Source organism: Gopherus flavomarginatus, chromosome 25 (genome assembly GCF_025201925.1).
Source record: "Gopherus flavomarginatus isolate rGopFla2 chromosome 25, rGopFla2.mat.asm, whole genome shotgun sequence".
In the NCBI taxonomy this organism is placed as follows: Eukaryota; Metazoa; Chordata; order Testudines; family Testudinidae; genus Gopherus; species Gopherus flavomarginatus.
In genome coordinates this window covers 3,878,367-3,890,483 of record NC_066641.1, presented here as the reverse complement: position 1 = coordinate 3,890,483, position 12,117 = coordinate 3,878,367, and the positions used below count along the sequence as shown (strand labels likewise).

The 12,117-nt window shown below is 59.1% G+C and overlaps 1 protein-coding gene across 1 annotated transcript in view; it reads left to right on the top strand.

The window, feature by feature from the left end:
* LOC127040627 (alpha-2-macroglobulin-like protein 1) overlaps nt 1–11,726 on the top strand; it is a 62,068-nt gene extending 50,342 nt beyond the window's left edge. The window contains exons 24-36 of the mRNA XM_050935015.1: nt 230–406; nt 778–859; nt 2,047–2,203; nt 3,433–3,507; nt 4,254–4,410; nt 7,482–7,693; nt 7,941–8,156; nt 8,307–8,431; nt 8,828–8,918; nt 9,338–9,406; nt 9,854–9,956; nt 10,643–10,684; nt 11,023–11,726. Coding sequence (XP_050790972.1) covers nt 230–406; nt 778–859; nt 2,047–2,203; nt 3,433–3,507; nt 4,254–4,410; nt 7,482–7,693; nt 7,941–8,156; nt 8,307–8,431; nt 8,828–8,918; nt 9,338–9,406; nt 9,854–9,956; nt 10,643–10,684; nt 11,023–11,057 — 1,541 coding nt within the window. The 3' untranslated portion in view covers nt 11,058–11,726. The remainder of the gene's footprint in view (nt 1–229; nt 407–777; nt 860–2,046; nt 2,204–3,432; nt 3,508–4,253; nt 4,411–7,481; nt 7,694–7,940; nt 8,157–8,306; nt 8,432–8,827; nt 8,919–9,337; nt 9,407–9,853; nt 9,957–10,642; nt 10,685–11,022) is intronic.
* The last annotated feature ends 391 nt before the right edge of the window (nt 11,727–12,117 follow it).

Here is a 12,117-nt window from a genome sequence, read left to right as displayed (position 1 = left end):
TTGTCCCCAGTGAGGGGCAATGGACTCATGCGGTGATGCCATGAAGCTGTGCCAGGGCATTGGTGTCTTGGCCATTCATTACCACGTATCCACGTAACCCCACCAGGCCTGAATCGAACTGGGGCTCTGGGTCCTCGTGTGCCAGGGCTCCACTGACATGATGTTAGGGACGGGGCAGCTGTTGTGCAGCCTGGTAATTCTCTGCTCCCCCTGACTCCCTTGGCCCCAGGAGACATAATGGGCACGGCTCTGCAGAACATAGACCGCCTGCTGGCCATGCCCTATGGCTGCGGAGAGCAGAACATGGTCCGGTTCGCTCCCAACATCTACATCCAGCAGTACCTGGAGAAGAGCGGGCAGCTGAGCCCGGAGATTAGAGACAAGGCCAAGGGATTCCTCCTGAGCGGTGAGTGTCCTCCTGCCCCTGCGCCCTCAGGGCAGGGCATGGCAGGGCCAGGCGATGGCCCTGTCCTTGCCACCTCTGAGGGTCAGGGAATGAGATCCTTGGCCTTTCCTCTCTGAGGCACCAGTCCCGAGGCCCAGGACATAAGGACTGTTTGACTCAGGGTTCAGGGAATGGGAGAGGAGCCCTTTCCCCTCTAGGGGGTGCTGGTTGGGATCCAGCCCCCTATTGAAACCAGCCCCTTGAATCTCTGAGTCTCAGTATCGTGGGGAAGGGGAGGGCTAGCGGGCCCCACGGGGCGCAGGCTGGGGGTGGATTCTAGCCCCTGGGGGTGAGCGGATCCAGAACTCGCTGTCTCTCTCCCGTCTCCGCAGGCTACCAGCGCGAGCTGCTCTATAAGCACAACGACGGCTCTTACAGCGCCTTTGGGGAGAGAGATGCCACGGGCAACACCTGGTGAGGGGCCGCACGGCATGGGCGAGTCAGGGCTCTGGGCGGGCAGGGCCTTCTTAGGGGGCTTATTCCTTCACTCTCTCACTTCCCTGGTCCTTCTCGCATGAACAAAGAGCAACAATACCCGAAGTCCGAAGGCGCAAACAATTTGATGTTTATTGAGGTGAACTTCCGGCAAGAAATGATTCTAGTTTCCTTCCTTAGTGTCCCCCTTCCCAGCTCTGACACTACAGAACCTTGCCTATGTCCCTGTTCCCATTCCCCCGCTTAGCAAAACATGATCCCAATTCCCCCACCTCCTGTTCCTGTTCCCATTCCCCCCTTACTTCCTGATTGACTGCAGATTATATAGTAAAACCTGAGTTCTGCTTAGCTATACCTTAACTAATTATTTTGTGAAATTTTACTAACCAATCCTAACATATTGTAACATGGCTATTTAACCAATTGTATCCCATCACCTTAATTGGTGTACACCCAACAAAATTAATTATACACCAGACAGAAACAATCACAGAAACAGACAGAGACCATGCAAATAAACATACAAAACAATACAGAAATGAGGATTTCACACCCCAGCTATTAAGTGAGTTCTCGCCAGACAGGATGCCATCAAACTAAGTTTCCTTTTACATCTTCTAGACTCTTCTCTTTCTCTGGAGGTGACAGGAATATAAGGACAGGATTGTATTCCTAACAGCCCAATAGCACCTTATTTCAATGTGACTAGTTTGGAATGTGAGGATGTGACCACACACTTGCCAGTTTATGGCTGCCTCTGCTGCTTAGCCGAAGGCCTTAGGCTAAGAACCAGGCCTCAGAATGTCCCTTACACATACAGAGAGTGATTTTGATTCTTTCTTTTATACCTCTATAACTAGCTAAGTGATAAGAATACACCTAAATTCTTGAAGTACAGGCCTTTACATACAGGCTTGAATATCTATATCCTAACAGGCCTACTGGGCTGCAGCCTGACCCCCAGCCCCACTGCTGTTCCAGTCCTGCTTCCCACACAGCTCTGCCCCACTTACTCACTCGAAACCCCCACCCCATTCCCGTTCTGGGCTTCCCTGACAGCTCTGCTCACCCCCACAATGCTGACCCCCGTCCCATCCCCCACGCACCTCCCTCCTGGCCCGCAGCATCTGCAGAGTGTCCTTCTCACGGGGTCTCTCCTCGCCCAGGCTGACGGCCTTCGTTCTCAAGTCCTTTGGCCAGGCCAGGCCCTACATCTCCATCGACGAGAAGCACCTAGAGGATGCCCTAAGGTGGCTGAAGAGTCACCAGCTGGAGAGCGGCTGCTTCCGCAGCGTGGGAAAGCTGTTGAACAACGCCCTGCAGGTGGGAGGCTGGGGGCACAGGCTGATGGGATGGGGGAGGAGGGGACAAGCTGGGGAAGGGGGTGGGGGCCCCTCATGGCAGCTGATTGTTGTGACCCATTTCGGGTTGGGGGATTTCCCTGGGTTTTTAGCAACGGCTGAATGGCTGGAACGGCCGCGGCAGCGGGTTATTGCACCGAACGAGGGAGCAGCCCTGGCCCAGACCCCCCGGCTGCTGCACAGCCCAGTCTCCCTGTGGGCACTGAGCAGACCCTGCACCCATTGCCTGGCATGGAGATCCTGAGCCCAGCCCTGAAGTCATGTGACTCCCACAACTCCCCCCGTGGCTCAGTCAGAAGGGCTGTCACGGTGCATCATGGGAGACGTAGTCCGAAGGAGCCCGAGTCCATGGGGGAACAGGGGCACGAGGCAGGTGCAGCTGAATGTTGAACCGGTTCGCAGTGGAAGGTTTCGGTTCAGGTCGCCAACCTGAGAGGCTGCAATTTGGGCCCTGCTGATCCACCGCAGAATGTTGCGTTTCTATTTTCCCAATGGAAATCAAAACATTTCAGCAAAAGTAACATTTTCCCTCAAAGTTTTGGTTTTGAGGAAATTGCATCGTCTGTCGAGAAATCATTTCAGCAGGAAATTCCCACCCAGCTCGAGTCACAGCCCAATTCCTGCCACTGCCCCAGAGTTTGCAGGGAGCCGGGACACTACAGGAGGGGTTGGGGCTGTACCCGGCTGTTTGGGAGCGAGAAGGAGACAAATCGTAGGCAAAGTCCAGATTCCCGCACAGGGGGACTATTTAATGATCAGGAACTTGCCCAGTGAGGGGCAAATCCCTCAGCCTCTGCAGAAACGGCCCCTGGCCTTCACAGGAAATCTGGCAAATGTCAGTTCAAACCAACTTCCCAACCTCTGGTTCCAGGGGGGCTCAGATAGGGTTTTATGCTGAAATTTTATACAGCCTTGACAATGGAGTAGCTACTGCCTCTCCCTATAACAAAGCTGTGGAACTCACTGCCACAGTGTGGCATCCTTGCCTGCTACAACTGGAGAAGCTGCTCGGGACCCAGATGGTCCTAGCAGGTCCCAGCAGGAGGCAGGACCCAAACCTAGCCACTTGGAGCGCTGGAGCCGATTCTTCTCTGTCCCAATGGGCCTGTCCTGGGCAGCGTCTCACCTGCTCCAGGCAATGTATCCTGCAGCTCGGTCTGAGCCGGCTCCCGATGTCTCCATCCCCCTCAGGGCGGCGTGGTGGACGAGCTCTCTCTCTCAGCTTACATCACGGCGGCGCTGCTGGAACTGGGGCAGCCGCTCACGGTGAGGCCAAGCCCTGCTGCCCCAGGGGAGGGGCTGGCAGTCGGGGGGAATTTGAGATTGTTGGTGACAGTGAGGGGGGAGTTAGTGCCAGGGAAAGGTTTGGGGTGAGACAAGGGAATTGTGGGGGGTTGGCACCAGGGAGGGATTTGAGGTGAGATGGGGGAGTCATGGGGGTTGGCACCAGGGAGGGATTTGGGGTGCTGTTGGGGGCAGTGGTGAGAGGGGTTGGTACTGGGTGTCGGGTTAGGGAGAGGTTGAGATGGGGACAGTGGATCAGGGCTTCAGAAAGATTCAGCAGCTCGGCCAGTTTCTCGGTCTGGCTCTAGGGAGGATCTGGATGAGGCTTGGGCTGGCTGTTTATAGATGGGCCCAGGGCACGGGTGGTGGTGGGGAGGGATGGGTCGGGGGAGGTGACAGTTGCCCGCCTGCTGGAGCATTGTTAAGGCCCCAAGGGGTGGGTACCGGAAGACATACCCAGGCGTGGGAGGTCTCTTCTGGCCAACTCAGCCTGACGGGGAGTCTGTTTGGTGTCTAGTGCTCAGGGGAGGGGGTCTGGCGAGGCTTGTGGGGCGCAAGGTGAGGGTGGCAGTGGGGAGGAGATGGGTTGGGAGAGGTGATGGCAGGTTGGTGGGAGGGGGTATTAGGACCCCATGGGGTGGGTGCCGGGGAACATACCCAGGTGCAGCATGTCTCCTCTGGCCAGCTCAGCCTGACAGGAAGTCTGTTCGGTGTCTCCCCCCTCCCAGGACCCCATGGTGACCAAAGCCCTCCAGTGCCTCCGGGAGTCGAGCACCAGCGACCTCTACACGCAGGCGCTGCTGGCCTACACCTTCGGGCTGGCGGGGAGCACTGAGCTGCGGGATGCTCTCCTGCAGCGCCTGGCCCAGCACAGCGTCAGCGCCGGTACCGGCAGCACCTCGCTCTAATGCTCCTCTTGCTGCTGGCCTCTGGACTCAGGGCAGGGCTAGCTGCCCCCCACGACCCTGCACACCCAGGTGCCCCCTGCCCCAGGGCCTCCTCAGCCTGGCAGGGGAGCTGGGTCTCCATGGCCCAGTCAGTCCGTGGTCTCTGCTGAGGCTGCCAGCGAGGGGCCGACGCGCCAGGCTCTGTCTTGGGGACACTTCTCCCCTCGGAGCTGGAGTGAGATCGTCCCGCCATTTCCCAGGGCCCAGCGCACAGAGCGAAGGGGGACGAGGCTGGGTCACTACCAGCCTGGGGGGATCAGAGCTGAGAACATAAGGGGCAAAGCCCCATGTTGCAACCCAGCCCTCTAAAGCGCCCGGGGCCAGAAGTGTGATGGGGTCCAGTGGGCTCAGAGCCGTGGGGCAGGGCCTTGCTTAGGCAGCTCCCAAGGGGAACGGGCCATAACCGAGCCCATGGGAAATGCCGCAGGATCCCAGCCCCCATCCTGTGTTGGAGACATCCCAGCTGGGAAGTCCCTTCCTGAGGCTTCTTTGCTTAGCCTGGCTAATACTGGGAGGGGAACAGGCTGCACTGGGCTGGTGACTGGCTAGGCCCTGCCATCTCTGGGAGAGGGGGTGTACAGGGAAGTAGGTCTCTGGGTGCCCCCTGGTCTGCACCATGTGCCCCCCATGGATCCCTGGGAGGCTGCCTGTTCCCCAGCTCCAGTTCCCCTAGCCTGTCCCTGCACAGATGCCCTTGGGTTTCTGCCACTCCCAGCCCACTCCCAGTGTTAGCAATGCAGCCTGGGGCCAGCTCCCCATAGGGCAGGAGGTCTCATGGGAGGCCTGAGGCCCACTGGGAGCGTGGCTGGGGACGCAGGAGGTGGAGCTGTCCCGCGTTGGTGCTGAGCTGAAGGAGCCCTCGGCATGAGGCCATGGGGGCACTAGGAGTCCCAGGTTGGGCCCCTCACACTCCTCATGAACACTCCCCAGTGATCTCTGTGCATCTTCTCGGCCCCATTCGAGCTCAGACTGAGCTGTGCTGGGAGCTGAGGCCTGGCACTCTCAGGCCCTGGGGAGACATCCCCCCACAGGGAGGAGCACCTGCATGGTCTGGGTGGCTCTGTCGTGTCTTAGCTCAGGTGAAAAGTCCCTTCTCTCCGAGCCCCAGTGCAGCGACTGTAGCTGGTCTGTGCCTGCGAGTTGTGTTTGTCATTTCCTGCCCCGCCCCAAGGTGGGTAAGAAGTGCTAGGAGCAGCACATGGCTCCTGCCCCAGGGAGGGGAGAGGTGGGGACTCTGCTCCTGAGGTACCGAGTGGCTACCAGGCACTGCGGTAAAACAGCCATCGGGTAACAGGACCCATCTGTGAGGTCCATAAGACCCCGTGGGGTCTGGTGATAACCTAGTGTCAGCTCCACCACTGCCCTTCAGCTGGGTCCGGGTCCAGCTCCTGCTCCAGCCCCCGTGGGCCCCACACTCCCTCAGGGGCTCTCTGCCCCCCCACCCCCCCAGCAGTGGCAACAGTAGGCATAAGCAGACTGAGGGCTTGGCTACACTGGAGAGTTGCAGCGCTGGTGGTGGGTTTACAGCACTGCAACTTAGTAACTGTCCACACCTGCAAGGCACATCCAGCACTGCATCTCCCTGGCTGCAATGCTGGCTGTACACCTGGTCTGCTTGGGGTGTAACGATTGCAGTGCTGGTGATGCAGCGCTGCTCATCAAGTGTGGCCACCAAAAGCGCTGTTATTGGCCTCCAGGGTATTAGGAGGTATCCCAGAATGCCTGCTCACAACAAACCGGAAGAATGGCTGAACTCTGAGCTTCCCCGAGCTGCTTATCTAAAAAACAAACACAGCTGCTGTTTGCTCCAGCGAGCGAGCGGAGGCAGGCAGGGGAATTGCTTTGGAAGGTTCACAGCTGTTTGCTTGAAGACAGAAGTCACACGGCAGAGGGGGCGAGGGGAGTCCGTGTTGAGCAGTTCTTATGTGGTCTGAAGGCTATTTAGGAGTGCCTAATTTGCATTTAGTGAATAAGAGGGGTGGGGGAAGGGCTCGAAACTTTTAAATTGATTGCAGGTTGGTGATGTGTATGTTCTAGTCCTTAGAACTTGCAGTAGGGAGCTGACATGCAAAAATCCACTCTCTCTCTCTCCCCCACGTTCTCCCTCACCCCCCTCTTTTGAAAAGTATGTTGCAGCCACTTGAACGCTGGGATAGCTGCCCATAATGCACCACTCCCAACAGCGCTGCAAATGCTGCAAATGTGGCCACAGTGCAGCGCTGGTAGCTGTCAGTGTGGCCACACTGCAGCGCTTTCCCTACACAACTGTACGAAGACAGCTGTAACTCCCAGCGCTGTACAGCTGTAAGTGTAGCCATACCCTGAGCAATTGCTTGAGGCCCAAGCAGCTCACAGCCCTGCCAGCTCTGGGAGCGAGGGTTGAGCAGGGGAGGAGGCCTGTGGGTGCACCACTATCTGCACCATGCGCTCCATCAGGGGTTCTCCTCGGCTCCATTTGAGCTCAGACTGAGCTGTGCTCCTAGGGATGCACTGAGGGCCGGTTGGACACTGGACTGAAACAGCCCTCGGGTGATGATCCCATCTTCAAGGCCCCAGTGATCACTCAGGAGGGGGGTGTTAACCAGGTATCAGCTCTGCCCCCTGCCTTTTGCCTGGGCCAGGCTCTGGGCAGGGGCCAAACTAACACAGGGGATCTCTGCCCGCTTCTAGTGGCTGCACCCTAGAGAGCTTTAGCAGGTACCTGGAGCTGGTGACCCACTTGGGCTCAGCTTGTAACTCGGGCAGCAGAGGCTCAGGGGTTTCGAGTCAGAGATCCAGGGTTCAGTCCCTGCTGATGACCCACCCAGGGGTGTCATGTTACACTTGTGTAGCCCTCCAGTGTGCTGTGAATCACCTGCCGTGTCCTGCCCCAGAGGTAGCTGCATTCAGTGGGGGGCAGGAGTCCCTCTGGCCTGGGAAGCCCCTGGGGCCCCTTTGGAAAGCAAACAGGTGACCCACTGTGTTGTAACTGCCGCCATGGGGCTTCCCTTCCCTCGGCCCCTCTCCTAGGGGGACAGCTGTACTGGCAGAGGAAGGTGAAGGCCCTGCCCAGCCCCTATGGGAACCAGGCCCCATCGGCGGAGGTGGAGATGACGGCTTACGTGCTCCTGGCCTATCTCTCCCTGCCCAACGTGTCTGCTGCCAATATGGCAACCGCCGCCCAGATCGTCCGCTGGCTCAGCAAGCAGCAGAACCCCTACGGGGGCTTCGCCTCCACACAGGTAACACCCCTGCCCTCGGGCAAACCAGCGCTGGGGGCCTGGTGCAACAAGGGGCCCCTGAGAGCTGCATCTCCACAGCTGAACTAGGGCCCTTCCTAGGAGAGGGAGTCCTGGGTGCAGAGCCCCCTGCCCTCAGCGGCTGGGAGCTGGGGTCCCGGTGTCAGCGGGTCCCAATCCTGCTGCAGTGAGTCTGAGCTGGTCTCCTCTCCCCTGAGCATGACAGCAGCTCAGTGACTCTCTTCCCCAGGACACGGTGGTGGCCCTGCAGGCCCTGGCCAAATACGCGGCCCTGACATACAGCGCAAGCGGGGCTGTGTCGGTGACGGTGAGCTCCCAGGCCGGGGCCCAGCAGCAATTCCACGTGGACAACGCTAACCGGCTGGTGCTGCAGCAAGCAGCCCTGCAGGAGATCCCCGGGCAGTACACGGTGCAGGCTAGTGGCAAGGGCTGTGTCTTTGTGCAGGTGAGTGCAGGAGCCCCTGGGGCCCAGCTGGCCCAGCGGTGACTGGCTGTGCCCTTGCCCTGCTTCACGGCGCCTGGTTCTGGCCCCAGGCTCTGATCTGTGGTGGCGGAGGCAGCAGGCTCTGCCTCAACCCTCTTGCTTGTCTCCCAGCTGATTCTGCGCTACAACGTGCCGCCCCCAAAGAGCGCTGCGACCTTTGACCTGCGGGTGGAGACGGAGCCGAAGGAGTGCACCGAGAGCGCCAGATCCCGCTTCAGCCTCGTGCTGCACGCCCGGTACGAGCCCCAGCCCCCACCCCCTCTGGGTCCGAGTGCCCGGGGGCAGGGACAGGCCCCAGGCAGCGGGGAAATGGCCGGGGCAGAGCCGCCCCACTGCAGGAATCGATCACCGGGGGAACCAACCCCCACAGTGCTCGGGGCAGAGGTGGGGGCCCCTTGGAATGTGCCAGGGGCTAAAGGGCTGGTCCCGGGGCTGATCTAATGGACAGTCGGCTCCTGGGCCCGGGCTCCTTGCTGGGGAGCTCAGGTCTGGCTGGGGGCTAGCAGGGCTCACAGCCCAGAGCAGGAAGAGGCATTAGAGATGCCTGCAGGGCCAAGAAGACAGGAGGCCTCCCCTCCCCTGGGTCTGTATCCAGGGCAAACCCTGACCTCAGCACACGGCTCCTGTTGCAGGTACGGTGGGGAGCGCCCAGCCACCAACATGGCCATCATCGAGGCCAAGCTGCCGTCCGGCTACATCCCTGTGAAGAGCTCCCTGCAGCAGGTGAGCTTCCCAGGGAGGAGAACAGGCCGGACCCATCACAGCATGAAACCAGGGGCTGATCCATGGGGGAGAGCCCAGACCCCCAGGAGAGCACAGATTGCAGCTCTGACCCCCGGGGGAGCTCCCCCTGCAGAGTCCTGCCCCCTGCAGCGGGGCACTGAGCAGCCCTGGGTCTCCCATCCAGTCACTGAGCAGGTCCTGACCCTGCTTAGCTCCCCTACAACACAACACCCATGTCTAGACTCCCGCCCCTCCCCCAGCAGACATCCAGTGTTCAGATGTGACTGGCATGGGGGGTGGCAGCCAGGCCTCTCAGCCACGGGGCATTTGGTGCCCCATGTCCCAGCCCCCAGCAGAGCAGTGACTCCAGCCCCAGCCCCTCCGTTCCTGGCTCAGCCGTTTCCTCCTTCTGCTCCTAGCTGGAGAAGCAGCCTTTAGTGAAGAAGCTGGAGGCGCAGAATGACCAGGTGACGCTCTATCTGGACCAGGTGAGTGCGGGTGACTCGGGCCTCTAGCGGCCTGGTGTGAACGGGAAGGGCGTGTCCTGCCCTGGCTCCACCTCCATTCCAACTGCTCTCGTGGGCTCTGTGTCACACGCACAGGGAGGGGTCACTGAAATATTCCTTGGTTCCAAGTGACGCGTTTCCATAAAGGATGGGGAGATGGGACCAGACTCAGCCAAACCTCAGGGAGGGCCGAGAACGGAGCGACGGGGAGGTCAGGGTTGTGGGGCTGGAGCAGGGCCCTGAGTGTGATGGAAGGGGTCACATTTTGCAGGGGGGTGGAACAGGGATTTCGGAGGAGCATTTTCTCAGTGCTCCAGGCTGCAGGGCAGAGGGAAGCGGCTGGGACAGTCCGAGCCTCGGGGAAGAGGGGGTTCGAGCTGCCAGTGCAGCCGTTCAGCCCAGACGCTCGCTCTGTCGCTCTCTCGGTAGCTGACGAAGGAGGCGGCGAGTTTCACCTTCTCCCTGGAGCAGGATTTCCCTGTGAAGAATCTCAGAGCAGCCCCAGTGAGACTGTACGATTACTACGAGACAGGTGAGTCCTGCCCTGGCTCCGCCTCCATTACAGCTACTCTCTAGGCTTTGTGGCACAGTCGGTGGCTGGGTGGGCGTGTTCTGCACTTGCTCCACCCCCATTACAGCTGTTCTCCTGGGCTCTGTGTCACACTCAGGGCGTGGGGTCACTGAAATCTCCCCAGGATCCGAGTGCCTCATTTCCATAAATCCCACTCAGGTCAGGGCTTGATCCACAGGGCTCATAGCCCAGAGCAGGAAGGACACACGAGGGACACGGGAGCCGTGTGCTTGTTGGGCTAGTGGGGACAGTGCGCATGGTGTAACTGGGGCCGTCCCAGCAGGAGCAGGCGAGTCCCGCCCCTTCAGAGCCCCCCACATTTCCCCTGCCATCCAGCTCCTCAGACGCCCCCAGAATCCTTTGTGCTGGGCCAGGAGATGGCACGACAGTTTCCCTGAGTGTTTTCAGGGGCGACTCAGTGGTGATTTTTGGGCCCGTCTGACTGACTTGGAGATGGGGAATGGGAGAGAGCGCACAGCCCCACTCAGACAGCTGGGGGTGACCTCCCACTCTCCTCTAGGGCTCAGACCTACAGCAGGGATCCCCTGGGGCTGGGGGAACAGACTCTGCCTGTGTGGGATTGGGGGAGGGGTTCTGATCCCCCCACTGGGTCTCTGCTCCATTACTTACATCCCTTGCTGTTGCAGGTGAACACACAGAGGCTGAGTACAGCGCCCCCTGCGGTTCAGGTAGGTGTGGTGCACCCATGCATTACTCCAGTCCCTACAGCTTTATAGGTGTGGGAAGTCCATGGGCCGGAGAGGTTTGTATGTGTTGTAGACGGCCAAGGAGGGGGAGATGGAAGCATGGAACCCACCAGGACCATGTGTGTGAGGGGAGAGACCTCAGGGGGGAAGGATCTATGTGAGGCACAAGGGAATCTGCCTTGAGGGCAGGGGGTGACTCTGAGGGGAGAGTCTTATCAGGGGGTGGGAGAGTTTTGGGGGTCCATGTCCACAGCTGTCTGCCAGGTGTGGGGGGGTGTGATTTTGATCCTGTCTCAGGGGATGTTTGTGTTTGTTTAAAGCCCCTGATGCCGACACGATGGAAAATTCCCGCTGAAGCGCCCGCCACTGCTGGGCAGCCCCCTTCTCTCCCATCCCAAGAGCCCCGCACCAGCAGCCAGACACCCCAGGATCGAGGAGGGCACGGACAGGCCTCGTCTCAGCTGCTTCTCTTCCCAGAACCAGCTTCACTATCCCCCTTAGCACTTTCTTCAGCCAACACCTTCCCATTCGCTCTGCAGACATCCCACCTACTCTCCCATCTCTCAGCCTCCAGACCGGCCCGCGTGATTGCAGCTGTCTGTCACAAGCGGGGACCGGTGGCTGCAGTGGGGACCCCTGGAGTTTGCTGCCCATTCTGCCTGGAGCAGCAGGTTCAGTGTAAAACAAAATAGAAAAACCCACCTCTTCGTGAGGCTGTTTGTCGCTTTGTTTCTGCCCTGCTGCTGCTCCTCACATGGCTACTGTGCATCCTTAGAGCAGCTAGATCCTGGGATCGTGGCTCTGTCCCCTTCCCCAGCCCTTCAGTCATTGCTGTGGGGTTTGGCTTTAACCCTGGGTCGAGCAGCGGCAGCCCCCCGGATTCCAGCCCCCCTGGCAGAGCTGCCCTTGTTACACATGTCTACGTGAAAATGAACCATTTCAACTGAAGTTAGTTTTGAAACCAATTTACTTACCCCAGTGAAAACCCCAGTGTGGATGCACTTATTGTGGTGTGGCAGAGGTTGTTTTAGTTTAGGTTCAATCAATTAGGAACTGAAGCTAAACCAGAATCAACTCTTCTCTCAGCCCGACAGGAGCACCTCTACCGGCTTGCATGGGTTGAACTAAATTGATTTTAAAAGCGAAGGCCTGAGAGAGGGAGGAATGGCTTGTCCGACTCCTTACAACTCTTGCTTGGTTTTGGGTTTTTTGGTATGTTTTGTTACTATCTGTTTAATTCCACGGACCAATGACCATTGTGGGGAAAGGCGATCTCTGTGACAGGTCTATCCCCAGTCAGCCAAGGTGTGAGAGCCTAATGTACATTCTGTGAGATGCCCAGCCAGTCCTCCAGAGACCCCAGTGCAGATCAGACTCGACATTCCTGCTACTTCCCAGGTAAATAGGAAGCAAGA